Source organism: Epinephelus moara, chromosome 18 (assembly GCF_006386435.1).
Source record: "Epinephelus moara isolate mb chromosome 18, YSFRI_EMoa_1.0, whole genome shotgun sequence".
Classification (NCBI taxonomy): domain Eukaryota; kingdom Metazoa; phylum Chordata; class Actinopteri; order Perciformes; family Serranidae; genus Epinephelus; species Epinephelus moara.
The window spans coordinates 18,195,182-18,221,309 of record NC_065523.1 but is presented as its reverse complement, the minus strand read 5'-3'; the positions used below and the strand labels follow the sequence as shown (position 1 = coordinate 18,221,309).

The 26,128-nt window shown below is 40.7% G+C and overlaps 1 protein-coding gene across 1 annotated transcript; it reads right to left on the bottom strand.

Moving 5' to 3' along the window:
- Positions 1-303: 303 nt before the first annotated feature.
- Positions 304-20,516, bottom strand: ints1 (integrator complex subunit 1). Its single transcript, XM_050069397.1, has 48 exons — positions 20,390-20,516; positions 19,863-19,992; positions 19,472-19,762; positions 19,190-19,386; positions 18,959-19,096; positions 18,689-18,848; positions 18,467-18,572; positions 18,096-18,282; positions 17,307-17,452; positions 15,800-15,941; positions 15,505-15,681; positions 15,305-15,413; positions 15,094-15,214; positions 14,922-14,999; positions 14,684-14,841; positions 14,289-14,385; positions 14,117-14,208; positions 13,970-14,030; positions 13,691-13,888; positions 13,242-13,371; positions 12,730-12,909; positions 12,366-12,515; positions 12,096-12,275; positions 11,883-11,987; positions 11,605-11,772; positions 11,369-11,480; positions 11,126-11,284; positions 10,892-11,038; positions 10,690-10,788; positions 10,317-10,441; positions 9,852-10,106; positions 9,606-9,765; positions 9,389-9,520; positions 8,971-9,139; positions 7,600-7,723; positions 7,374-7,489; positions 7,164-7,251; positions 6,779-7,029; positions 4,124-4,253; positions 3,302-3,435; positions 3,025-3,217; positions 2,763-2,887; positions 2,531-2,640; positions 2,252-2,365; positions 2,091-2,161; positions 1,907-1,998; positions 1,602-1,711; positions 304-1,420 (listed from the first exon to the last, which is right to left on the bottom strand). The coding sequence occupies exons 2-48, from the start codon at positions 19,915-19,917 to the stop codon at positions 1,305-1,307; spliced, it is 6,558 nt and encodes a 2,185-aa protein (XP_049925354.1). The 5' UTR covers positions 19,918-19,992; positions 20,390-20,516; the 3' UTR covers positions 304-1,304.
- Between the last annotated feature and the right edge of the window lie 5,612 nt (positions 20,517-26,128).

Genomic DNA, 26,128 nt, shown 5'->3' with positions numbered 1-26,128 from the left:
TATGACAGCTGTTTCCAGTTTTAGCTGGATCCAAGAATTATTGGAAGGAAATGAAAGGCCACAAACCTGCACCGTTTATTTTTTCCCTTCCATCTCGTTTGAGGTGCTAAAATATTATTCTGAAAGGTAATAATTGGTTCTTGTGAAACTTGAGTTTCTACAATTTCGACATTTAACTGCTTTCAAATTAAATAGTGATAAAATGTCTCCAATGAATCCCTGAACTACAGCGGTTAGCTGCTGAAATATGTTACACTTTTCATTTTCCATCAGGTAAAGCAGAATCAAAAAAAAAAAAGAAAGCATATTTCCAGAGTTATTTTATTCTGTTCACATTCAGGTGGCTCACAGATGGTGCGTTCAGGAACGGGTCATGACTTCAAAATAAATGACCTGTTATTTTCAGCTTTTTATTCACAACTAACATTATACCCTGCCAATAACACATTTAGGCTTCATATTCTTAATAATCTGAAACAACAAAACTCTTTTTACACTCAAAATCAGAGGAAAACTGTGGCAAAATTGTTGCTACGCCGATACAACACTGGATGGAAAACCATGAGGATTTTTTTTTTTTTTTGGTGAAAGTTAGCTTTTTAATTGTACAATGTTAATGTTTCATATTCAAACTATTGAAAATATCAAGCCAAAACCAGTGAGCCATTTCCCAAATACACACTGAGCTCTGCATTTTGTAATAATGTATGTCAGTAATTTAATAACTGCAGCAGTGCAAAAACTCCCTCTAAATGTCTGAAAATACAATGTTTTAATTTGAATTTAATTAAATCAATTTTGTAAATAATTATTTATTATGACATAATTTCCATTTATTAAGTATTGTTGACTCTGACACCAATTTCATTTAATCTGTCTTTAACTGATTATGTAACAACATTAACTAATAGTATTTTAATTCTTATCTTTCTAAATTATTATTTAATGCTTCATTACATCATCAGTTAAAATAACTTACATTCATTAAGAAGTAATATATGTACTAATTGTGGCATTATTATCATGAACAGTTTTAATTATTACATTTTCAACTCATTTAGAGAGAATTTTAAAGCATTCTTTGAAGTCATTAAATTACCCATAAAGTTATTACATTACTAGTAGCCACCAGCTCATTGGTGGACCCTTTAATCTGTAGCACTGAAGAACCACAGAGTTTGTTAATCTGTCACGATCAAATCAGAGCAACGTTTGAACTAAAAGCAATGAAAAAAAATACACTCTGGAATGCAGAAAACAAATGACACTATTTTTAATCGGATGTGAAGCTGTACGCTTTGTTGTTACGTTGTTGCTTCCATGTGAAGGACCTTCATTGACTCTGCGATCATTGAACTGGTGTCAATTTGTCCGTAGATACCCACTAAAAATGCCTTGTGGAGCAAGATGTCTGCGTGCTCTGTGAAGGAAAAAAGCACATGGATGCGTGACTGTAACTGGGGTGCATGCTTTGTTTAATCGCTTTTTGTTTTACTTAAAAAAAAATATTGCATGGTCATGTGACTATAAGATTAAGCAGGCACAGGAAGGGCTGCTTCTTACAAGATCAACAAGAATGTGACTAAAGAGTATCTTCTTACCTTGACAGAGAAGCACGTACTCCGGAAGATTCCTGAGAGCCGTCTGCACCACGTCGAAGTTACCACTGCCCATACAGTACATGAAAGTTGGCAGGAAGTCTGTTGCCAGGCTGCAGCACAGAAACATACATAGTGAGAAGTACGTAACAAATAAAGGTATGCATAAGGATGCATTGAAGATTGATTGATAGACAGATAGGTATCAAAACACCATCACTGGCTTCTCTTTATTTATCTCCACACATTCCCCATCAGTCCCAGCACGCTCTCCGTAGCTGGTTTGTCCCGCAGTGCTGCAAACTTACCAGGGATTATTCTGGATGCAGCGCAGGGCCAGACTGAAGGCCATATTCCGACACAGCTCCTCCGAGGACGTCATAAGTCTCTGCAGATCATTCTGCAAACAGTGACACGAGGTGATGACTGATGCGTTACACACTGACAGGTACTGCTCTTGACCTTTTTTTTTATATGTTGTTTATGACTCACAATGAAGTACTGGATGATCTCTGGGCTCCTCCTCGACTTCTCATCCACTTCTGTCAACACTTCCAACACATCTATAGCGTATGGGAAAAAAACACCTTATTGCTCATTATGATACAGGGTTCACACACTGTAAAAAACGCTGCAGCAGTGATGTTTGTTACCTTCTACTGCCTCTCCTCTCGACATCTTTTTCAGGTACATTGTCATGTCGGCCGCACTTGGTGAAACCGAGGCAGATATGTTGACAAGGGGCAGGGACCCCGTGGACAGGTCATCTGGTAAAAAGCAAAACTGTAGTTAGCAAAAAACAGTGTAACAGTGGCACTAGATTTGACTAGACTTAATGATTCTGATTATTTATATTTTAAAGGCTCTTATGTTTCAGATATATGTGGGCTCTGTAACAACTTCATGGGTTGAGAAAATCCTCCTGTGCTTACCATCTCTCTCCTCTGGTGCAACCTCTGCAGAAGACCTTTTCACTGGCAAAGTGAGACCGGCCAGCAGAGATTTCAGTTGAACCAGGTCTGGGTTTTCAGCACATAGACCCCTGGCAGGAGAAACAGCAAACAAAATCTTTTAATAAACCCATTATTGCTGTAAATACGGTAAACTCAGTCATGGTTTGCCAATTCATCATTCACAAAGGTATGTTTGCCAAAATGTACTTACTGCAAGATGTCAGAGTGCTTCTGTAAATAGGGAATGGCGGCTGCAGCATCGTGGGTGATGTACTTCTGTGTGAACTGCAAAAACCTGTTGATGAAGACCAATGGAGAACGAGTCCTCTGGAAGTTCTAAGAGAAGAAAGATTTACAAACACTTATGAACACTGTAAAACTGATTTGTAGTTTATAAAAAAAAAAAAAGTAGTGGTTGCGTCTGATTTCTAAATCCTGTGGTGAGGATTTGACAGTGTGTGTGAGCCGCCTACCCGAAGGACCTTCATAAAGGACAGAAGGCAGTCTTGAAGCGCCCTCTGGTGCTCGCTGTGGAAAACAAGCGGCTGCAGCAGCTCGAGGATGGCGAGCACATTGCTGAAGAACGTCATGTGGTTTTGCTGCCGAAACTCCTGCATGTTAAGGTGGATGCGGCCGTGTAAGAGACCTGCGATCATAGGCAGGTGTCTGGGAAGAAAAGAACAGTGTTAGAGCCAGTGTTTGCAGACTCCCACAATACTTCTGCACAGAGTACAAACTAGTTGTATTCACCTGAGCAATAGGACAGGGTGGGACACAGCCATCTTCCTGCATGCGAGGTTGGCATCAGACACACGGCCCTCAGCAGACTTTGAGTCTCCTATATCAGCGAGCAGTGTGACCAGGCGATGCACCAGGACATCAAGCTGGAAAAGTACATAAAATTAGTCCATACTGTGCTGTGAAGTATCATTGCTGTAAGTGATGAATATACAATAAGATTCAATCCAAATAACAACCCATTTCTTTGAGTTGTCAACAGTTTTTTTTATGACAAACCAAAAGACGGTCATGACATCAGATCCCAATTTTCAGCATTATGAACGTTTCTTGTGGAGTGCAGTGAAGTGTGCAGCTCATGGAGCTCAGTGTGGACTAAAGGTCATGACTTGTGACCTAACTGTGATAAGCTATGGAATACTTATATATAACTGTTACTGTTGCTTGCCCTGTTTTTAGTCTGTGATATCTAAATTTATTTAGAAAGTTCCTAATATATCTCACCAGCTAGTTCACTTAATTCGAAGAGCCTGTGGTTTAAGTACAGTATGACATCTCTATTATATTCACAAGAAGAATAATTGAATGGTAACAGGGCATCGAAATCCAAATGTCACAACAAAGAAGTATGTGGTCTATGAATCTGGTAAGACATCTCCTTTTTTGGGCTCTTGTTTGTTGCCTTTACAGGATAGAGCAGCTGAAGAAAGACAGTAAAGATGGGAGAGAAGGGGGAGGGGCCATGGGTTGAAATTGGACGTGGGACCCTGCCTATGTCGGGCACACACTCTACCAGGTGAGCTACCAGGATGCCACATGGCAAGACATCTTTACCTTGCAGCTGCTGCCGTCTGCAGCCCCGCCGCTGCTGAAGGTGCCTTCGGGCAGGGTGACGTGCTGGATGACCTCAGGGAAGTGCAGATAGATCTGCAGCAGCAAGTTGTGGCACCGCTTACTCATCGCGCTGAAAAACAGAACAAACAAAACGAGATGTGCACAGTTTAGAGGCGAGGCACCAACAACAGTCATTCACTTTAGGCGAAACACAGTTTTATTATTGGCTTAGGACAGTTCAGCTGTCCATGGTGAAGCTAGAAGCTTAGTAACAAAATAATCAACACTGTAATCCCTGATGTTATTGAGTTGTGTCGCTTGGAGCTATTTAATTGACAGTGACTGGTTGACCAATTTTGTGCAGCCATAGAAAGTTTGTCGCAGCTTTTCAACTCCAGTGAGCTTCACTCTGTAGTGGCACTAACATTTATAAAGCAATATTCCCAGTTTCACAGAAAAATTACCTTGGGTTTTTGTCAAATTCACTTTCTCCATCTCTTTCAACGGATTATTAACAGAACTGATATGAGATCACAGATTAAAGCACGATAAAGAACTTCTCTATTGTTTCTGTCTGCAAGCCACAATAATTAATGTACACACTAATGCAAACTAGGCACATGAATAGCGTAATGTAATACCAAAGGCCTTGAAGTGACTGTGGTTTCATGAAATCCTTTAAGGCTCTTGTCGAGCTCAAATGACGTACCCTCAACTAACTGAGGAGTTTATTACAGCCACGAATTAAGCAAATCAGAGCGACCTTGACCGAGAGTAAAGCGTCCGGCTGTTGTTCAATAGTTGCTGTGTAATTGGAATAAACACCGGCTTATCTGACAGCAAGGTTTCCCAAGAAGAATGCTCAACATACAATCAAGTGTTTATTCATTACAAGGCCAAAACCCTTTACTTTCAACGTGATTTTATCCTGCCATATTTTTCACGAGCAACAATTTTACCAGACAGCTTAGCTGTACTTAAAATACTGTAATTCGGGAGCTAATTTTGCTTGACCTTGGCCAAAGTTTCCTCATTAAAGTGGTTTAATAACCAGAGACATATTCATGAAAGGAGGGTTTGCCTCCACAAAGAGTTGCACCCTGATCTCTGACAGCTAAGTCAGAGCAGGAATTCACAACACAGGCAAGTTTAGAGCTTCAGCCTTAATCCTCTTGGCTTCATTATAATACACTGAGCTTTTAAAGAGATCACAGTACAGACGACTTCTGCTGGTTTTAATTTCACACCAATAGACCTAATTATCGAGTTTTCCCTGGTCCACGGCATTGTGGCTGACAGAGGAAGTCTGAAAAGTTCATCTGCACTGAGAGGGAAAATCTAGTGCGATTTACCCCCAAGTTTATCGGCACACCATAACAGGGGGAAAAATTGACTTTCCGTATTTGGGCTAATTAGAAAGAACAATACAATGTGTCGAAATGGATGGGCAGAACACTTTGGTGAACCTTATACGACAAAAGGTGATGAACATATGTGTCTTTGCTTATGGAGGGATGAGACAGAGGAGTGATTTGAGAACAGAAGATCAGGGTTGAAACAATAAATACAGTAGATCAGTGGTGCTCAAACTTTTCACACTGCGTACCACCTCGGAAAATATTAGGCTCTCTTTAGTCTCGCATTACCAGAGCTATCTCACACTGTGCCAGCACTGGAGAAAGGTCTGGATGAACCCATTGTAACTTCACACTAAGAGAAAAACTGCTCTATGCTCTCTGTTTGTATTTCTTTAAACCAATCACAATGATCTTGGATGGCGCTAAGCCCAGGATGCAACGACAGTGCCCTTGCAAATTAGTATCGGGAGGGAACTACTCACAAAAGAAAATGTCACATGAAACATCATGTTGTTTGCTGGCTCGGAAGTTGTTGTTTCACGCACAATGCTAAAAGAAAGTGTCGAGGTAGGCCTGGCTACAAGACTTTTTTTTTTTTTTTTTTTTACATAACACTGAGGATTTGCGTGCTTCCATGGAGACAGGTGGCTGAAGACAGGCTTTATACCTGCCGTCTACATCCTGTGAGCCAGACTAGGCTCTATTAAACCATTCATTTTACATCCGCTCACTATTATGCCATAACAGTTTGGCTGGCAATATTATATTTCAGGGATCTCATTGTTTACGTGTTTTCAGTCAAAATGTTTAGTATTTTGAAGCATTAAATATATTTAAATATATTTAAATATATTTAAATGTATTTAAATTTCAGAAAATACTTTTTAGACTCCTCCATGTACCACTAGAGGGAGCTCACATACTTCCAGTGGTGCACGTACCATAGTTTGAAAACCACTGTACTACAAGACAACTAACATACGTAGTGCTGCCAACTTACAATCACATTCATTGTTGATTAATCTGTTAATTCTTTTCTTGATTAATCATTTAGTTTTTGGTCAATAAAATGGTTAAAAGTGTCAATCAGTTTTGTAAAGCTCAAGCTGACATCCTCAACTAGATCTAGTGTTGCCTATAACCCAAAGATATTCAGTTTACTGTCATAGAGGAGTAAAGAAACCAGAAAATATTCACTTTTAAGATGCTACAATGAATAAAAATGACTCAAAATGATAAATTGATTATCGAATTAGTTGAAAATTGATCGATTAATTGCTGCAGCTCTACACCATACCTGTCCTCCCATTTCTTTGTGCAATTGATGAGGTACTCTGAGACTTTCTTGATGTTTTCTAGCTCCCCGCTGCAGTAGGAGTGAAGAAGGGGCAGCCTGGACTGGATGAGGGAGCAGGATGCCTGGTCCAAGCTGCTTTCGTCATCATGGGGCAAGTCACGACTGTTGAGCTCTGACTCTGACAGGATGAGGTCCACCAGGCTGATGAGCTCCTGCGAACTGAGTCGTAGCACAAACTTCTCTGTTTTCCTCTGCACAGACAAACAGAAGAAAATATATGAGTCATCAGCTTAAGCAGAATGAACTTCCACTGACTTCAGTCTCGTCGAAAATGCAAAAAAGGGGCTGGAAACTAGGAACTTTGTATGTGGGTATTTGATCATACTTGAGGAATCTTCTGGTCACGTCCTTGCCAGATACGTGGGATGTGGCTACACGCCCAAAGGAAATCCAGGGCAGATGATGGGTCAAGCCTGAAAAATGTTACACAGACACTTAACACCATTCTTAATAAAATCCCACCTGAAGCAGAAAATAGTTTTACTGGGTCACAAAGAACAGTGGCTGACAAAAATGTATTTAAAAGTGGGCATACTTGTAGTCTCTGCGCTTGCTGAGAAGAGCACTGATACACTGCAGGAGGGTGGACCAGTTTGACTGATGTGTAAGCAAGGCCAAAAGATAAGGTCTGTAGGCAGGGGTTCCTCTTGCCTGAAAGAGAGAAACAGTAGGAAATGATGAATCAGGACTGCCGAGAAAACACTTCCTCCAGTGTGATGAGACAAGAGAAGTACATTATCTGCAGGCAATGCTTATCTTACCTTGTTGAGGGCAAACAGCAGTTTCTGTTGAAGGTCTGGACACACTGAAGTGACCTCGGGGTCGAGATGCTCCAGCCAATCAACCAGCAGCCCAGAGCTCAGTCCTGACTTTGTCACCTCGGAGCTGATGGCAAAGGTGAAACTGAAAGGTTATCTCTGGAGATTTGACTGAACATCTATTCAATTCATATAGCCTTAATCAAACCCTCAGGAAGATAATGTGCAATACATCCAGAATACAGCTGAGCTTAAGATCTTATGCACATTGTTCACGTGCCCAATGTGCTGGTTTATTACAGCCAACATATCAAACATTCAACTAATAGTGTTGAGCCACTTGGAGGCTGTCTTTTACAGAGTAGTAACATGGCCTCTCAAGTTCAAGGATAACGTCTGTTTTTTTCAACCTAGACCTTATTTTCCCTTGTTTTGTGATTAAGTGACTAATGGGAAAAACACTTTAAAAATTCATCCAGTATTGAGCCAAAGGGCTGCAGTAAGCAGCTGCGAAACAGGTTGCAACCAGACTCCATTGTAAAAAACAATAATTTTAGCGTGTATAGAGCCAGCATACTTTCACATCTAACTGGGTGAACTAAGGGTTTATTTCAACCAAACCACAGTCAGTGGTTGCTGGAACAGTGGAGAGACTGACAAAGACGGCTTTTGTGAGTTTTATTTTGTTTTGGTCGACTTTGAATGAAGTGTGTTGTATGCTGATAAAATTACTATTTACTTGAATGGAGTCTGGTGGGTTTAGCGATGTTGGTTTTGGGGCTGTTTCTGGTTAAACAGAAAGGATCTTACTCTTTAACAGAAAGGTCTATCTTTGTAGGGATCCTTTCCAAAATCTTGTCAGACACTTAGAATAACAATGTGAGCCTGTCAGTGGCAAAAACAAGCACTTTTAGTGGACATAAATTCACAAAGCGCATTCCCTGAGTGGTTACATTGCAGCCTGTTTTGCATCTGCTGTCTGTTACCCTTTAAATCAAGACACTTCGTTTTCTAAAGCTATACCAACAGTCTCCTACCCTATTGCATGCTATCACTACATCTACTAGCACTCCATGGATGAGATCTTGCATGTGTGAATAAGCAACCTTTCACTATGTACCTTCCCCACCAGCAGTGATTCTGTAAAATGTTCTATGACTCTCGCAGCATGTGAATCTGTAAAGCCAATGTAAAGCTGCAAAACCAATTAAACCTTCCCGAACCAAATCCAATAGCAGTTTCCGAGTACAAGGCCACAGACAGCGAACGTCGCTTTGCTATTTTTGTCGCAGGCAGCCGTGTTTGTCATTTAGTCCTGTCAAATATAAATGTTTCTTGCATGACTTGAGAGGGAAATAGAATTGCGGCGCTCACTTGTTAGAATCCACTTCCTTTTTCACAGCTCGCTCCTCACTTTCCTGAAGCAGCAAGGAAATCACCGTGGCAACAGGGCCAGCTGTCCCGTTCTGTGTACCAACAGTCATCAACAGAGACAGCAGCTCCTCCAAATATGGGGACCTCACCTCCATCAGGCCCTGTAACACTGGGATATAATAAGAACAGCATGCTTACTGTGGACCACCGTTATGCATCCTTACGTAGCCAAACTACATGTGAAATGTGGACAGAGATTTTGTGCTTTAGTCGTGATTTATGGGTGTTTCAAGACTGTGATAAATTAATTCTCTATCAATCAGTTAATTATTTGCCTCACGTTTAAAACACTAAACTTGATGCTTACTACCAACAAATTCAATGCACATTCACATCCACACAGTGACTCCATTAATACCTTTCCCAATGAGCTCTGGCTCGGCATTGCATCTGTCTCCAGCTTTCAGCATTGCAATGACGGCTTGCAGTGGCACTTCAGTATCTCTGCGATAGGCTAAAGCCTCAGCCAGGTGGAGGAAACCTGTACGCACTGCAGGGAACAGACACTCATCACTCACTGATGACGTACAATGAATTAATCAAGATTTAAAAAGATAAAGAGTTGAGGTGCTCACCATCACTGTGCCTGTGTTTGTGAGAGTTCTGGCCAGCGAAGGATTTGAGCAGAGTCTTCAGTGGGCCTGCCTCCACAGTTGGGTTGTCTAACCAGATTAACATCTCAACGATGACCTTAAGGAACAGTGAGGAGAATGCCACATCCTGGGACACCAGACGCTGGAAGAAACAAGACAAAATAGTCTTATACTGCAATGTTTTATGACTCAACATGAAGTTATGCAATGATTGTCAACAAGCCTTACCTGGTAGAGGTGAAGTTGGCGCATGAGAGGACAGGAGAGGGCGTGGCTGTGGTGCATCGACATGACAATAGGCCCTGCATGTACAGAGGTGAGCAGGGCTGCGATGGCCTGTAGGAGCCGAAATGCCAACCCGCCCTGCTGAATTTGGCCCTGCTTGGCTCGCATCAGCTCTTTAGCAAGGGCCTGCTGCAGGGCCAGAGAGAGCTGGCTGGGAGGGGGGCCATGCCAGCGAGGGTCCACTTTTAGGGGGAATATCTGTGAACGGAAATGAAACAGAAACAGGTCAGTTTGACACAGAATTAAACAACAGCTCAGAATAAATAAAGGGATATAATTTGTTTATAGGTGAATTTGCTTGTAATCCACAACTGACATTTAGCCCACAAATAACAGTGTTTTAACTCCATGTTATCCAAAAAGTTCAAATGCAAATAAAATGTGAATGAAACAGCTAGTAAATCCCACCTGAAGCAACATGCCAGCGAGATCGTCATCAGGCCCGACCGCAGGAAGCTGACTGGCTGCTCTCATCTTCACAGAGCTGTGGGGCGTTTCCACGGTAACTTTGACCTTACTTGTTTCAGTAGAATCTGTCAGGAGGGATGTCGTCAGGACAAATTTAGATTAATTACATACATTTTCAGGTAGATTTGTGTCAGATTCTTTTCATTAAAAGCCCTATGTCTTCTCAGTTTATGCGTATGTACAGAAAATCCTACTATTTTTAAACACACTTACAATATTGTGAGTATTGAAAGCTTTTAATGTGAGCAATCTAAACATTTCATATAGAAAACGACAGCACATGAACAATCATTTGGGGGGTAAAGTAACCAACCTCTGTGTGGAGGAAGAGCGGAGCTCAGTAATGAATGGAAAGTGTGCCCCCCAGTGGCACCTCGCTCATGCTGCACTTCAACCAAGTGTGCCATGTAGTCTGTAGTAGGATAAATACAAAATGAGACAAATCATCAATGTCTTAAGAGAATACATCTCAAAATCTTACACCATTTTAAAAGCAGGATATCTGGAGCACTTACGCTTGTCCATGATGTTCTGTTCCAGCGACTGTGGATCATGAGAGACAGCCTGATCCAAGTACTGCAGCAGTTTACTCATGCTGGATACAGGAATGCCAAAGGACTGTACAAACAGCAGCAGCTGCTGAGGCTCCAGGTCTTGCAAAGCTGAGGGAAATGCATATTTTTACATACATTAAGAAAAGAATTTACATGACAAGAAACACACATACTCAGTACTATGGCAAGTTGTACCTGCATCAACCAATCGAGAAACCTCTGATCGGATCATCCTCAGTTTCAACCAATCAGGCAGCAGAAGGGCCTCTTCTGAGGTGTCAACCAGGAAGGCAGTGGGTAGAGGTTTCTTGTCGGGAAACCAAATGTCCAAAAGAGCGTAGAAATCACTCTCTCCTGTAAAAATACACACGATGATTAACATGTTCTTAGAGACCCTTTAACAATGCAAATACTGAACTGTAAAGTGAACAGGACTACCTTTGGGTGGCCCCAGAGTCAGCAGGATAACCATGGCATGGACTACAAGAATGTGCATCGTAGCAGTCTCTCCTGTGGTCCAACGCAGAAACACCTGGTCCTGAGATTCTGACTGGAAAACAAAGAGTTTTTCAAGCACTGGGTTTTTATCACGCAATTCTGAACTTTCATAACATACCCCGCAAAAAATGCACGCAGACATTAAACGATTTCAGTTTGTAACACTTCTTGCTCACCCAGCTGTAAAGATCCTCGCCCTCTTTGGTCTTCCTCATCCTCTTGATGTATGAAGAGAAGATGGTGAGGAAAGCGCTGAGCACAGCATCGGATTCAGGTCTGCAGGAATGTTTGCAGAACAGGCTGTTCATGATGGTGGAACGCTCGACGATTAGTCGGGCAACGTCCTACAGAGAGTGATTAAGGATTAGAGTCTTGTCAGTAGTGTTCAATGAAAACAAAACTGGTGAGAAAAAAGCATGAAATGTACTAAATTTAAGCAACTCGCTGTAATTACCAGGGCAAGGTCATTATGAGCAGCCTGCTCCTCCACTGGTGCATGCTGGGATAGGTAGATGAGATAGGCACTGATCGTCTGTGGGTCTGTCTCCATGTGAATAGCCTTCAAGAAAGCAGACACACCCGTCAAACTCCTTGTCACTGATCCTCCCTAAATGTTTCCATGTATTTCCAGTTATTACGAGTTTACTGTGGAGTCAGTGTCACTGACCTGCTGCAGAGCAGTGGATGTCATGCCTCTGACGCTGTCAAACAAGGGGAGCTTTGGGAGATCTTGTAGCAGCCACTGGTACCCTGGCAAGAGCTCAGCATCTGCAGAGTCTTCCTCCATGGGCTGATCCCGCTCATTTTCATCTTTCAAGCCTCCTTCACTCAGCACTAATGACAAACCCTGCACACAAATATATAATGTAAATAAAAAACATTTTCACAGTAACACAGTGCTACTAGAGATGTTTTTTTTCTGCTTCCAGTACAGTACCTTCATGGCTAGGACTCTGGATGCCACCTGAGAGGAGCTGAGACGACGCAGAAAGTAGTCCAGCACTTCACATGTTGTCTGTTCATCAGCCTTAGGACCCAATAAAAGATCCTGGAGCCGTCCAAGTAGCTGCCTTTGCTTTTGCTGTCTCTAACAGGAAGAATTATAATAACTCAGGATTAGTCAAGAGTCAGTAATAGTTAGTATAAATAAGCAAAAGTATAAATTGAGCATACTGCATGTTTTTAATTGAGACCACAGACAAACAGACCAGTGAGTCACTGACAAAAATTTCCAAAATGATGTCAAAATCGGAAAATGTCTTGCCTGCCAACAGTAAGGTATGGTGTTATAATCAACATACTTGTCTCTTCTTGGCTTTCTGCTCTTTGCTCTCTCCCTCTTCGTCATCCTCTATTGGCAGACTGTCATCTGCAGCATCATGCAGAAGGAATTCACACAGGCACTGCACTGGAAGCACATCCAGGGACCCCTCGCTGGACTGGACCAAGTCAGCCAGCCACGGCATGGACTGCGAGGAAGCCTGTGAAGCATTAAAAATGTAGCACAGTTAGAGAATAGACACTGAAGGCAAAAGCATAAGAATAACATGTTATTTCTTCCTCTTTAAGTGGATTCTAATCCGAAGCAAGTCCAGTATAGCACCGAGCAATCATTTTACATGAATTATATGCTTTTTGAGACACAATCCTTATTTTGAAGGTAACATAGCTGTCAAAACACCTCTTAAAAGTCAGAGAGGAGGCCTTACAGACATTTTGAGACACATTGATTTTGAACCAGGATCAGTAAAAAGGTGTTACAGTAAATTCTGAGCAGTTCCGTAGTATGTAGTAGTGTGTCTCCAGTCAATACCTGTCTCTGGATGATGTTGAGGAGGAAGTCTGGGTTGCGACTGCGGCAGAGGAGATGACCCAGACGCAGAGACTGGTTGAGGCTCTTCACCTGCTCCTGGATCTGAGGAGGAGGTCGACGAGGAGGACCCCTGAACACAAACAAAAACTGTGAGTCCATCTTCCTGTTATACAGCTGCAAAAACACATTTACTAAGACCTAAAAGTTCAGGACGTGATATGGATTAATACAGGACTTCTTACATTATGGACTGCCAATGATTTTCGAGCGGAAATAGCTAGATTAAAAGTAGGACAGCGTACTTTTACTGTCCACTCTCCTATCTAAAGAAAGTAGAGGTTCCTGGAGAGAGATTCAATTTGGCTTTTCCACTTTATGACAGGTATTTTCTTTGACAATGCAATCAACTAGTTACAGCCTGCACAAGGTATTTCCTCTTGGTGTCTTACTGTGGATCCAGACTGGTAAGTTGAGACAACAGCAGGCTGTTGCTCTCTGTGATGGTCTGTTTGGTGGAGGCTGCTGCCAGGTGGCTCTCAAAGGCCAGAATCTCTTGTTTCTCTCTCTGGGAGATCTGCAGCTCCCTGTTGATCATCTCCGTCTTTGTGTCCTCGTCCGCAATGGTGCACGGAGGGTAGCTGTAGTTACTGTGGAAGCATGGAAAGAGTTGTTTAGCATCATCTTGAAGAAAAAAAAAAAGTTTATTCTAAATGATAACGTGCACCTACTTTGTCATGACCATCTCCATGAGCATTTTCAGTGTAGGATAGCCGTCCCAGGCAGCCAAACCTAAAAAAAATAAATGTCAGACAGTTTATAAATGAAGAACATTTAACAGCTGAGATGTTGCTACTCTTATGAACGGAGTGCCGTACCTATTTTCTGAGGATTAAACGCAGCCACCACAAGCAGCAGCAGCCATGCCTTCCAATACAGAGTGGATATTGCCAAATTTGGCGGTTGGTACCTGAAACGTTAAGAGCCATTTGTTATTTTAGACTGTAAACTGCATGACCTGAACGTGTTTTTAAAAGCCAGTTTAAGTACCCTGCAGGCAGTTGGATGTTCTCAGGGTGGTGGTATGTACACAGATTCAGCACCGCATCAATGAGTTGGATCCTCTCCACTTTCAGGACCTCCAGATCTGTTTCAAAACGAACAGTCAGTCAGGTCTATGGATTCAAACCTACGTGTTGAGAATCGTGCTACGAGGTATTTAAACGGTTACGATAAAAAAACATATTTCCTTTGTTCATACTTTCCTAACTGCCTTTTGCTGACTTGTAAGAATAAGAAGTGAACAAGGAGTTGGCCCTCTGATAGACTTCAGTTGGCTGCTCATTAAACTGAGGCACATGTGTTTACCAAATGTGCCAGAGGATAATATACACAGCTTTAACTGCGATTGTAAACAGTCACAGCCTAAGTGGATCTTCACACACCATCAGACTGAACTCCAGCAGCCCTCTTAACCAGGTGATCTGCCAGCTCCATGGCGTCGGCCGGGCCCAGGGGCAAATCACGTGACAGCCCGATCACCAGGATGCGCATCAGTGTGTCCTCTAGCAGAGGCACCTCGGAGCAGAGGCGAAGGAAGAAACTGAGGAATAAAAAAACAGCTTGGTAAAGTACGGTCAGAGAAAAACATGATTAATTTGAATAGTGGGTTAGTTAACTCACTTCCTGTCACTCTCTGGAGGCCAATTGTCCCACTTGTAATACGTCTCGGGTTGCTCAGTGAACAGCACTTTGTGAAGGCTGCAGACATTAAGAGATCATTCATATACAGAGTAGCTGAAAACATGGTTAGCTTGGTTAGCAATAAACACAACAGATACATGCAGTTACCGACCAGTGGACGTAGTCTTTTGCGCCAACTTTGCTGATGGTAGGAACGACAGAGTGAAGCCACCACACGGCATCTCTCTGGATGGCAGCTATCTGGTTCTGAAAGCTTCTCAGGACCTCCAGATCTGAAACGCATATACAAATGTTTCAGGCAAAGTTAATCATGCATGTTCAGATTAATAAATACACCTCTAGAACAAATACACAGCACTCACTTTTCTTCTCTCCTTTGTCCCATGCAATGCCAGCTTCTTTGACCTGAGCAGTGATGCCCAACATCATGGAGACAGTCAGTAAATCTGTCACCTGGATAACAAAACGCTCCTGTGGGAGAGACATGGATAAACAAAGTCCAGTGTAAATACATGAAGATAATATAAGCTGAAATGACAGAGGGATTTTCATATAAACATACTTTAAACTCCATGTCTACATAGCTGATCTCCTTTCTCTCCTGCATTAAACCAAAGCAGAAGGATTGGAAGTTAATCTCATGCTTGGTCTGTTTGATGATCTCTCTCAGCAGAGCTCTGGAGGCACGGAGGTAATCATCCTTATTGGTGAGCAGGTCCTGGAACACCATCGCCAAGAACTGCAGACACAGTAGAAGAAAACAATACAATTTAAACACAGACACTAAAGACTGATTGAATTACTAACACTTTGTCCAAACTACTGTTTGTTTAAACAATTCAGAATTCTAGTTTCACCTTTGGAGCCTGCTCTGGGCTGTGCTGCAGCACTGTGTGGAGGACTTGCATGTTGTTAGGATTCCTGGCATTGGACAGCTCGTTGAAAATCACCAGCTTCACCATAGTGCCCAGGTTGTCTCTGTTTGCGTTGAGCAGCTCCCTGGAGAATCAAAGCCAAAGTACCAGTTAGTGTGAGGAGGCTTTCATATCAGATGCAAGTACACTTGACCACAGAGTCCAATTCCTTTGATTACTGTGAAGACCGTGGAACGTAACCGGGCAGCGTACATCAATTCATGCCCAAGTCTACTTGAAAAGGTGTCTAGAATACGGTTCGTGTGTACACCAGCAGCAGTTGGTGAGTAAGATTGCAAAGGTAAGTAGGAAGGCAGGCGAGAGGGTTGTTCTTGGCATTGTCTCCAAAATATAAACAATGGTAGGCATAATGGGAAGGTCGACTCTATTGTACGGGTTTTGGATCTTGTAATTGCCGCTCTTCTCTATACTGTAGCAACAACATAAATGAATGTCATGTAGTTAATGACATATCTTAACTTAACTTTGGTATGGATCAATATTACTAATGTGAAAGCTGAGTGGCAAGGGAGTGGGAGGGGGGGGCAGTCATACTAAGGTAGGGTACGACTCAATTTTACCCAATATGAAAAACGCCCAATGTCACTGTGTGCAGGGTTACCACACATTTTCATGTGCAAAATTAAAAAATTTCTGTGACCATTCACCATGTACAAAACGAACAGAACTGTATAGAATATTTCACTCCAAATATAACTTTTATTATTATAAGTGATCAGCGGATATGGAGCAGCAGAGCTCCCAAAATGGAGGGAGTGACTGGCAACAGTTTGGTTGGCCTGTTGGTTAATTTGTTTAAAAAAAAAAGAGAGAGAACTCCATACCTTTGAACTACCACACTCTTTCAGAGTAGTTAAAACAAAACCAAATTGCAGATTACAACTCTGAGTGACAAATGAACACCCTAGGCCTGCCATGTTAATTGCTTCATCTCCAAAATGCAGTACTATAGTGGGGCACAGGTGTGGAAACGGGAAGTCACACTGCCACAGCATTATTATTATTTTTGCCCTTCTTGCCTGGTGTTATTGAAACATATCAGAATCAAACTCTATTCAGACCAAATTCCAGCTAGCTGGCATACACGAAGGGAGAGATGGAACATGCAGAGAACATAAAGAAATGTACATGATGGTTAACAAAATGTCACATCGCCGCACATTAGAGCTACATTACATCAACAGCTACAGAAAATAAATTCACCATTATGTCACCGTATGTAAAAGTTCATCCACTAAAGATTACTGTAACAACTGCATTACACACAACTAAATTCCATTGCTTTTCCAAAACTTTCAAGGATTTTACTGATTCCATGACTTTTCCAGGTTTTCCATGACTGTGGGAACTTTGTGTGTAACAAAAAAAAAAGAGAGAGAGAGAGAGAGAGAGAGAGAGAGAGAGAGAGAGAGAGAGAGACTCCACAGACCTGACACACAGCATGTAATGGTTGAGGAGGACTTTCGGTTTGAGTCTGATCTTGATCAGGTTGGAGATGACCTCCATGTCATCTGCTCCCTGGGTGTTGCAGTTCATACACAAAGACATGAGGAGGTCTTGAGCTGGTCGAGTCAGCTGTGCACACACAAAAAATAATAAAAAAAAAGTTAATACTCATGAATTACAATAATTGACATTCATCTTCATACTCGTGATGATTTCATGGATACGCAAAAAACCTGAAAAAGAGAAAATGTTAGATACTGCAGTTTTGCAATATTGCTGCATCTCCTGCATTTAATAATCAATACAGTGGTACCAATACTGCAAGAGAATATATAATATCGCAATATTGCTAGCAATGTATTGACTTCATAGTGCTTTTTGATTTTAGATAGTTTATAGAGTATTTGTAATATTTCATCAACTTATTAGTTGAAATTCAACAATTTAACAATATGTCACAATTCATGAACATACCTACATAGTCTCCGAATAATTTAGCTGAACTTGAACTATGCACTTAGTCAATGAAACAATACAAATACCTAATAAACTGTCTGTAGGCTGACTCTTCAAATAAAGTGTTACTATATTCTATTTGCCATTATGAGCTACATTTTACCTTTCGTTATAGAGATATTGTGACAAATTCACTCAGCAATTCACTCATCAAATTTGGTATTTTACTACAGGCTGGGGACAAAAAATATGGCTGATGAGGTCCAAGTAAATTGAGCATTACAACTGGTTTATTCCAGGATATTTTGTTACTCACCTTCGGGTTCTGGAGCCACATCTCCAGCCTCTGCACAGCCATGAGCCGTGCCTCTTTGTAGCCGCACGTGGCCGTGAGCAGACGCAGCAGGTTGCGGGACACGTTGTCCATTGGCTGCCTGCGGTTCAACTGATCCCTGAGGACGTCAAGCACATAGTCCTCCACGCTCTCTGCCAGTTCATCATACCTGCAGCACGCAGGACGATGAGACAAACACAAAAAAGTCCAGAAACTCAGTCCATCTTTTGCAAGAATCACTATAATTTTGACAATTTTAGCTGTGATAATGATTATTTAAATAAATAAACTATGAAAAACTTGTCATCTAGGACTTGTAGCAACCGTCACATCTGTATGAGCAGTTTTCATACCTCGGCATAATCTGCCCTTCATCCTCAGGACTGAGTTTCTCCTCTGCTATCAGCAATTCAGTCTGGCTGTCGTCCTCATCTGGGGTTGAAGGATGAGGGCTGCTACCTAAACACAAAATGTAAGAAAAAAACAAAAGCAGCATAAATAATCAGCATTCATTTCCTGCAGCAGCAATCCTAACACCAAACAAGCCAGTGTGTGTTTTCTCCACGTTACTGTACCTGCACTGAGATCTCCACCAGTGCGGCCAGTGTCGGCCTGCAGCAGCATGCTCTTAGGGGGCATCTTTGTCCCAAAAGCAGTCTGGATGTTGTCAACAAAATTCTTACAGTGAGAACTGTCAACCCAGATTCTTTCCCCCAAAGAGTCCTCAATGTACACCTGAAAATAGATTTTTGATTATCACACTGCAAGAGTTCCCACATGGCTAGAATAAAACACTTTACAAAAGGAATTTATAAAACTGTTATGAGTATTTAGGAGATTCTCACTTTTACAAAGATTTCTGGCCAGTTCTCGTCTTCCTCATAGGCTGCCATCAGCAGATTGCACGCAAGAACGGACACAAGGCTGTTCCCCTTTGCTTTAAAATTGATGGAAGCATCCCGACGCAGGAGGCTGCACAAAGCCTGGTGGAACAAGTGAAGACAGGTGGATAGTCCAGTCAAATTCCAACATCTCTGAGGTTCTTCTTTTCTTACAATGTCAATGAGAAATCTTACCTCAATAATTCCTTCAGTAGCAAAAACATTAGGCTTGATTTTGGCCAGGAACATGAGACTGAGGTACAGTGTAATGTCAGGCTTGGCTCGGTTCATCTTGAGCTGTTTCACCGCTCCACACAGAAGTCCCTCAATGCGGTCATCATTTCCCTCCGACTCTGCAGCTTCAATCTCATCCAGCAGCATCACCGGTGACACTATAATAAAAAAAAGAGGATCTGTGTTAGCTTTTTCAAGGAAACTGTGGCAAGAGTAAAAAGTGGCACAGAGCAACTGATTTACCTTCAATAGGTACCACTGATGGCTCCTTTATTGAGGGTGATATTGCCCTCTTGTCCACCGCTGCAACATCCGCAAGTCGTCCCAGAGCACTGACTGGAGGGGTGGTGGATAGTTTGGGCCGCTTGGTGAGGCTGGACAGCCCCGATGAGGAGGGCAGAGCGGAGGAAGCCTCTCTCTTTCGGTCAGCAGGTAGATTTGTGGATGCTGGCTTCAGGAGAACAGCTGGGGCTTTGGGCTCTCCACCCTGGGTCTTTGAACCGAGAGCAATGAAATCTCCTGGTGGAGGGTGACCTGGGAGAAGCAGATGTCCCAGTAAGTTTTCTGCTTTGCTATCATATTCAACATAAGATGATTCAAACAACACTAAGGTGACACTGAGTGAACTTTATACCTGATGGTTTGGCCGCACTGGGGCGCCTGAGAGTTGTTGGCTTTGGTCGATTCATCTTGACTATCAGGCACAAAGTCAAAGCCAAATTCACAGCAGGTTAAACGGGTGACATTACCTAGCTTGACGGAGTCTGTGTGTGAAAAGAACACGGAGAAACACAAGATTAGCAAACACAAAACACACAAGTTTAGTAACGTTAGCTAAGGCAAGTTAACGGCTAAAGCTAACATTGAATGGTTTTTCCGATCCTCGGTCAACAATCACTTGGCAAGGAAAACAAAATTAACGTGACAGACCAAAAGTAGCAAAAAGCCTGTGTTCAGGTTTAGTTGACAGCCAGCAAGCTGTTATTAACATCTGTACTACACACTGGATCAAAATATGCTAGGCTAACCACAACAAATAACTTACAGCTAACGCGACATATATAGCAGTTAGCAACTTTAGCAACCATTAAGGTGTCAAGCGCAGTACTGACAGCGAACTAGCGTTAATGGACCTGAAATTTTAAAGTAAAAGTGCCTCACATATTTATTCGGTCTCATTAAACCGATCGTGGTTAGCCAGAAAGGTGTAGTTTAAACACAAAATACGTTTGCCGAATCAAAAGCTTTCAGACAGTCAGAGCCATGACGGCTTCTTCTTCTTCTCTGTTTCAATGATGTTCGCTAACTAACATAAGCGTGCATACCGCCACCTAGTGCCGGTGAGTGTGAAGTGGTGATGTTGTTACATTGAAGGCGTGTATTAGACACGAATCCACTTCTTCAAAGCAAAGGTAAGATGTTTGCTTCGCTTCAAAATACACAAAATTACCACTCCTCGTTACGTTTGCTTTGACCGTTACATTGTTACCGCGGCTGTCACGGCACTTTTACGATTTTCTTCTAAACTGCTCACCGGAAGTGTTGCTATACCATTGTTTCTACCTTGACGTTAAAGGAGTGCAGTTGTAGTTACCCACTATGACCACCGTACATTAGAGCAGAGAAACCCTTTATTGTAACGTTACACGTTAGCCCTACAGTCGCATCAAGGCAGACAAAATGTCTTAGAAAAATCTAATAAGCTATTTGCTCAACGGAGGAGGAGTAATGCTTTGATATGCTAATAACGGACGGGGATGTAATTATGTACAATGGCCACTAGAGGGCAGTGTCTATTTGAGTGTATGGTGGGTAACCATAAAGTTAGGTGGGTAACCGTAAAGTTAGACACAATAGCATAGTGACACTTCCGGTTGACACTTTCAAAGTAAAACTTAAAAAAAGCAAGATGTAGTTGCGCTATGTGACCACTGGAGGGCACTAAAACTCGTGTTTCTGTCTTCTTTCTGTCAATATAAGGAGTCAGGGGCCAAACAACAAGTCAATTAACTGTAAAATAAAAACAAATAAACAAATAAAATTGGATATGATTTTAGCATTTACAGGATGACGATGCACAACCCAACACAGTGTTGGGAGAAATAAATATTAGAGCACCCAATTTTGTTATAGCACAAAAATATAAATCTTGTAAAGGGACATCTTGTACCACTATTGGGACGAGATGCCACTTTACAAGATGGGCAGCAGGCCACAGTTTGGCCACCCCTGACTTATAAAATATTGAAACAAAGCTGATCATACCATGGATTTAATTAGGGAGTATTAAAAGTAATCAGAAATAAATTACTTTATTGCATAAGACCTTTACTAAAGAAGACACGACAAATGACCACAGTCATTTCCTAAAACTGTGACTCACAGTTTCTCCATAAAGCCTTGCATATAATCCATGTGTGCAAAGTAAATACCAGAGAAGTGATTGTTAAGCAGATGTCACAATTTTGATTTTATCAGTCACATCAAACAATGAATCATTTTAGCACGATTGCTTTATTATGGTTCAGTCAGTGTGTGGATTTGGTAGGGTTAGGGTTCGGACTGGGGTCAGGGTTAGGGTTAGGGTTGGGGAAGTGAAATACTAATGAGGACAACCAAATCAGAAGCATTTCTTACATTTTCACCAACAGGTTTGGGAGCTTTATGTTGAATTAAGAGGTGGGATAAATTTAGCAAGTAATCTGATTCTTATAATCACTACAGAAGGATGACTCATTATCTCTAGGGAAAAAACGTGTATTGTTTAGCTTATCACCATATTAGACTTGAGGATGAATCAGCAGCTGTTTTCCTTGGAGACAAAATAAAAGCACACAGAGAAGAGAAAGAGACGAGACGAGATGGGAAGTATTTGTCATATTTATATGTCTCCTTTTCATATTAGTTTACAAGATTCACTTTTCTTTTAAATGTGAATACACTTGCTCAGCAAAGTGACTACATATTTGTGCTTCCTTTAAATGCCACTGATTCAACACAGGGTGGCAGCAGTCTCCAGTCCACTGCGTGAAATGGCGACATTAATGTAGCAGGGTGGGAGGTTTCTATCTAAGCAGAGTAGAACTTTATCATTTGTGTAAATACATAAAGATTAATGAAAACAGAACAGGACATAAATCTAAACAGAATAATCTGCCGTAACAAAACAGCAGCATTTTCTTGTGATTTTATCAAAGACCACACACTGGAGAAGAAGAATAAGAGCAACTTTATCATAGCTTTCCACATTTGAAACTGGATAACACAAAAGATTGAAATGTCATTCAACAACACAGCAGAAAAAATACACCGTCTGGTTTCATCATAAAGAAAACAATCAGTCTAAAGTCATCAGGAAAGCTTTTAATCTAGGTGCTGGTGAGTCACACTGTGGAGAGCTGTGGACACAAGGTTTTCTATGGAAACTGCAGTATGCAAATTTTTATCCCGACAGCTGTTTTCATCCTTTAAAAATATCCATGCCTCGAGGAGAAGCAAGTCTGAGCATCAAAGCTTTACCACTCTTAATAATGTCCATATTTAGTCCCACCCATGGTCAGCGCTGGTGCTTTGTTCATTCCTTAAACATGGCTAAGCGCTCTCAACTACTGTGTACAGGCTGCACTCTTCTTGCTTGCTCTCCCCTAAACTTTTATTTTGATAATCAAATAGCTTTCAGTATGCTGAAGCTTTAGGAGAATCCTATAAGGCTTCAAACAGCCCACCATGGCCTGCCACCACTACTGCTGTTACTCCACCATGTTCCTTTCCATGCAGCTCCAACCTGCCAACCCTGTTACGTAAAGTGTTTTCATATGAAACACATTTTGGTGAAGTCAGTGGAATGTCCAGTCAATGTTCCAAATTAAAGCTTGTGTCATAAGAGAAGTCTACAAATCTGCAAAAACAATCCTTTTACTTCTGAAATTACGTGCGGTCCAAACTGTGCCAGAGGCAGCTGTCTAACGTCAGGCTCTCCCAGTAAACTAGCACTCCTGAACAATGAGAAAACACTCAGGGGGAGAAAATGTGATCAACAGTTTCATGTATTTTTATCAAGCGTGCTTTATTCGGCTCGTTGCTAATGCCATTACTTCAGTTTTAAAAAAACTCTGCGTGGTCAATATCAGCCTTCTGCTCACTAATAATTTGGAGCATTTGGGAAGACAAAAATGATCCCCTTACAACAGGGGGCCTCTTTGTGCCAGATCACATTTCTGAGTTCAACAGTCTGAGTCACAAAGGAGCGAGATTAGTGACTCAATGTTACTTCCTGTAATCCAAAACTGCCTGTAAGAACTCAGACCCCACAGCATGTTGATCTAACGAAAAACCCAGAAAAGTCTGCCGCTGTTTTTATTGTGTTACACACAATGGGTGTATTTCAGGTCATCTGTGTAGACTGGTGCCAGATGGACAGTAATTGGGTAGTACGGTGTCGACTGAGCAGCTGGATGTTTGACAGGAATATCAGCGGTGGCTCTGCAGAGACTTTGGCTTCTCTCTGCCGACTGCTGGCAACACACAGACATTATACTAATACTATGATCTGTTGCATTTTATTGTTTGTTTCTATTCTGTCATTTCTACACTGTGTCCTGTCTTATTTCTTCTTTAATACACTGTAATCCCACCTGATTTCAACTCTTATAATGATCTGTTCTCATCTCATTTAGTCTCATCCCATCTCATTGTATATAATCTCTAATTTCATTTAATGTCATCTAATCTCATGTAATGTCTTATCTATTGTAATCTAATCTCCTTCTCACCCACTTCCACTCTACCATATCTAAACATCTCTCTAATCTAACATCATCTCATTTAAACAGATCTCTGCTTTAATGTAATCTAATCTCACCCCATTTGACTTCTAATCTACTGTAATCTGGTCTCATCTCATTTATTTTTGTCACAGTTTTTGATCTGTAGTGATATATAATCCAGTCTAATCTCATCTCATCTACTTTACTCTTATCCAGTCTCATCTATTGTAATCTTTAATTTCATTTAATTTTATCTACAAGCTAGTGCAATTTAATATCATTTTCACCTAATCCCATCCAATTTTATCTAAACCCTTTCTAATTTAACAGCAACTCATCTAATTTCTGTTTAAATGTAATCTAATCTCATTCTTTATCTAGTTTTGTCTCATGTAATCCCATGTAATTTGGTCTCATCAAATTTATTCTCATCACATATCTCTATAATCTCATCTACTTTCATCCCATCTCATCTAATGTAATCTCTAATTCAATGTGATTTTATCTCATTTAACATCTAATCTATTGCAATTTAATCTCATTCTCACCTAATCCAATCCCATTTTTCTATAATCTCCCATCATTTCACATCTAATTCAATGTAAAATCCAGTCTCATCTCATTTCATCTCATCCCATGTTATCTAAATTGATCTCTAATCTTACCTCATCTCATCTAGTCAAATTTCTACTTTAATCTAATATAATCTCACATAATCTCATCTCTAATTCCATGTAATCTGGTCTCATCTCATTTATTCTCTTCACAACTCATTTCCACTCTAATCTAATCTGATCCCGATGTCATCTAAACTCACCTGATCATGTCATCTCATCTCATCTCATCTCATCTAATGTAATCTCTAATTTAATGTGATCTGATCTCATGCAATATCTAATCTACTGAAATCTAATCTCAGATTAGATAAAGTAATGTAATACAATTTAATCTACTCTACTTTCATTCCATCTCACCGATTTTCTAACGTAACATAATATCTAATTTAATGTCATCTAATCTCGCGTAATATCTGATCTATTGCAATTTAATCTCATTCGAACATAATCTAGTCTCATTTTATCTAAACTCCTTCTAATCTAACTTTATCTCATCTAATCTAATCTAATTTCTACTTAAATCTAATCTTTTTCACACCACCTCAGTTCTAATATAATGCAAACCTGTCTCATCTCATTCAGTCTCATCACATCTCTTTTTCTCTAATGTAATATAATCTAATTTAATCTACTCTACTCTCATCCATTTCATCCAATGTAATCTCTAATTTAATGTAATCTCATCTCCTGTAATATTTAATCTATTGCAATCTAATCTCATCTAATCCCATCCTGTTTTATCTAAACACCTTTCTAACCTCATCTCATCTAATTTCTACTCTAATGTAATCTAATTTTACACCATCCCACCTCTTATCTATTGTAATCCAGTCTCGTCTCATTTATTCTCATCACATATCTCTTTCTCTAATGTAATATGATCATATTTAATCTACTCTACTCCCATGCCATCTCATCTAATGTAATCTCAATCAAACCATCTCATCCAGTATCCAATCTATTGCAGTCTAATCCCATTCTTATCTAATTCAATCCCATTTTATCTAAATTTCTCTCTAATCTAATCCCATCAAATCTAATTTCTACTTTAAGGTAATATTATCTCATTTTCACGTAACTGTGTCTTGTGTAATCCCATCTCATTTATTTTCTGACGTTATGTTACCCAGTCTCATTTATTTAATTCAGTCCCATCTCAGCTCATGTATCTTTGCTTGAATGTTATCTAATCCCATTTCTCATCATATTTATGATTTAATCCAGTTATAATCTAGTGTAATGTCATGTAATATAATCTCAGCCCAACTAATCTAAAGTTAAATATATATATCATATATTCTCATTTGAATTCTAATTAAGTCTAACCTAAACCTTTCTCATCTAAAATAATGTAACACATATCATCTTGAATGAACCTCAAATGAATGTTATCCTATTATAAATCTAATGTAGTCTGATTATGGATCATCTCAAATCTAATCCAATAAAATCCAGTCCCATTTCATTTTATTTCATCTCAAATTCCTGCCTGTGTGCTTTGCGAGCACTCTCAGTAG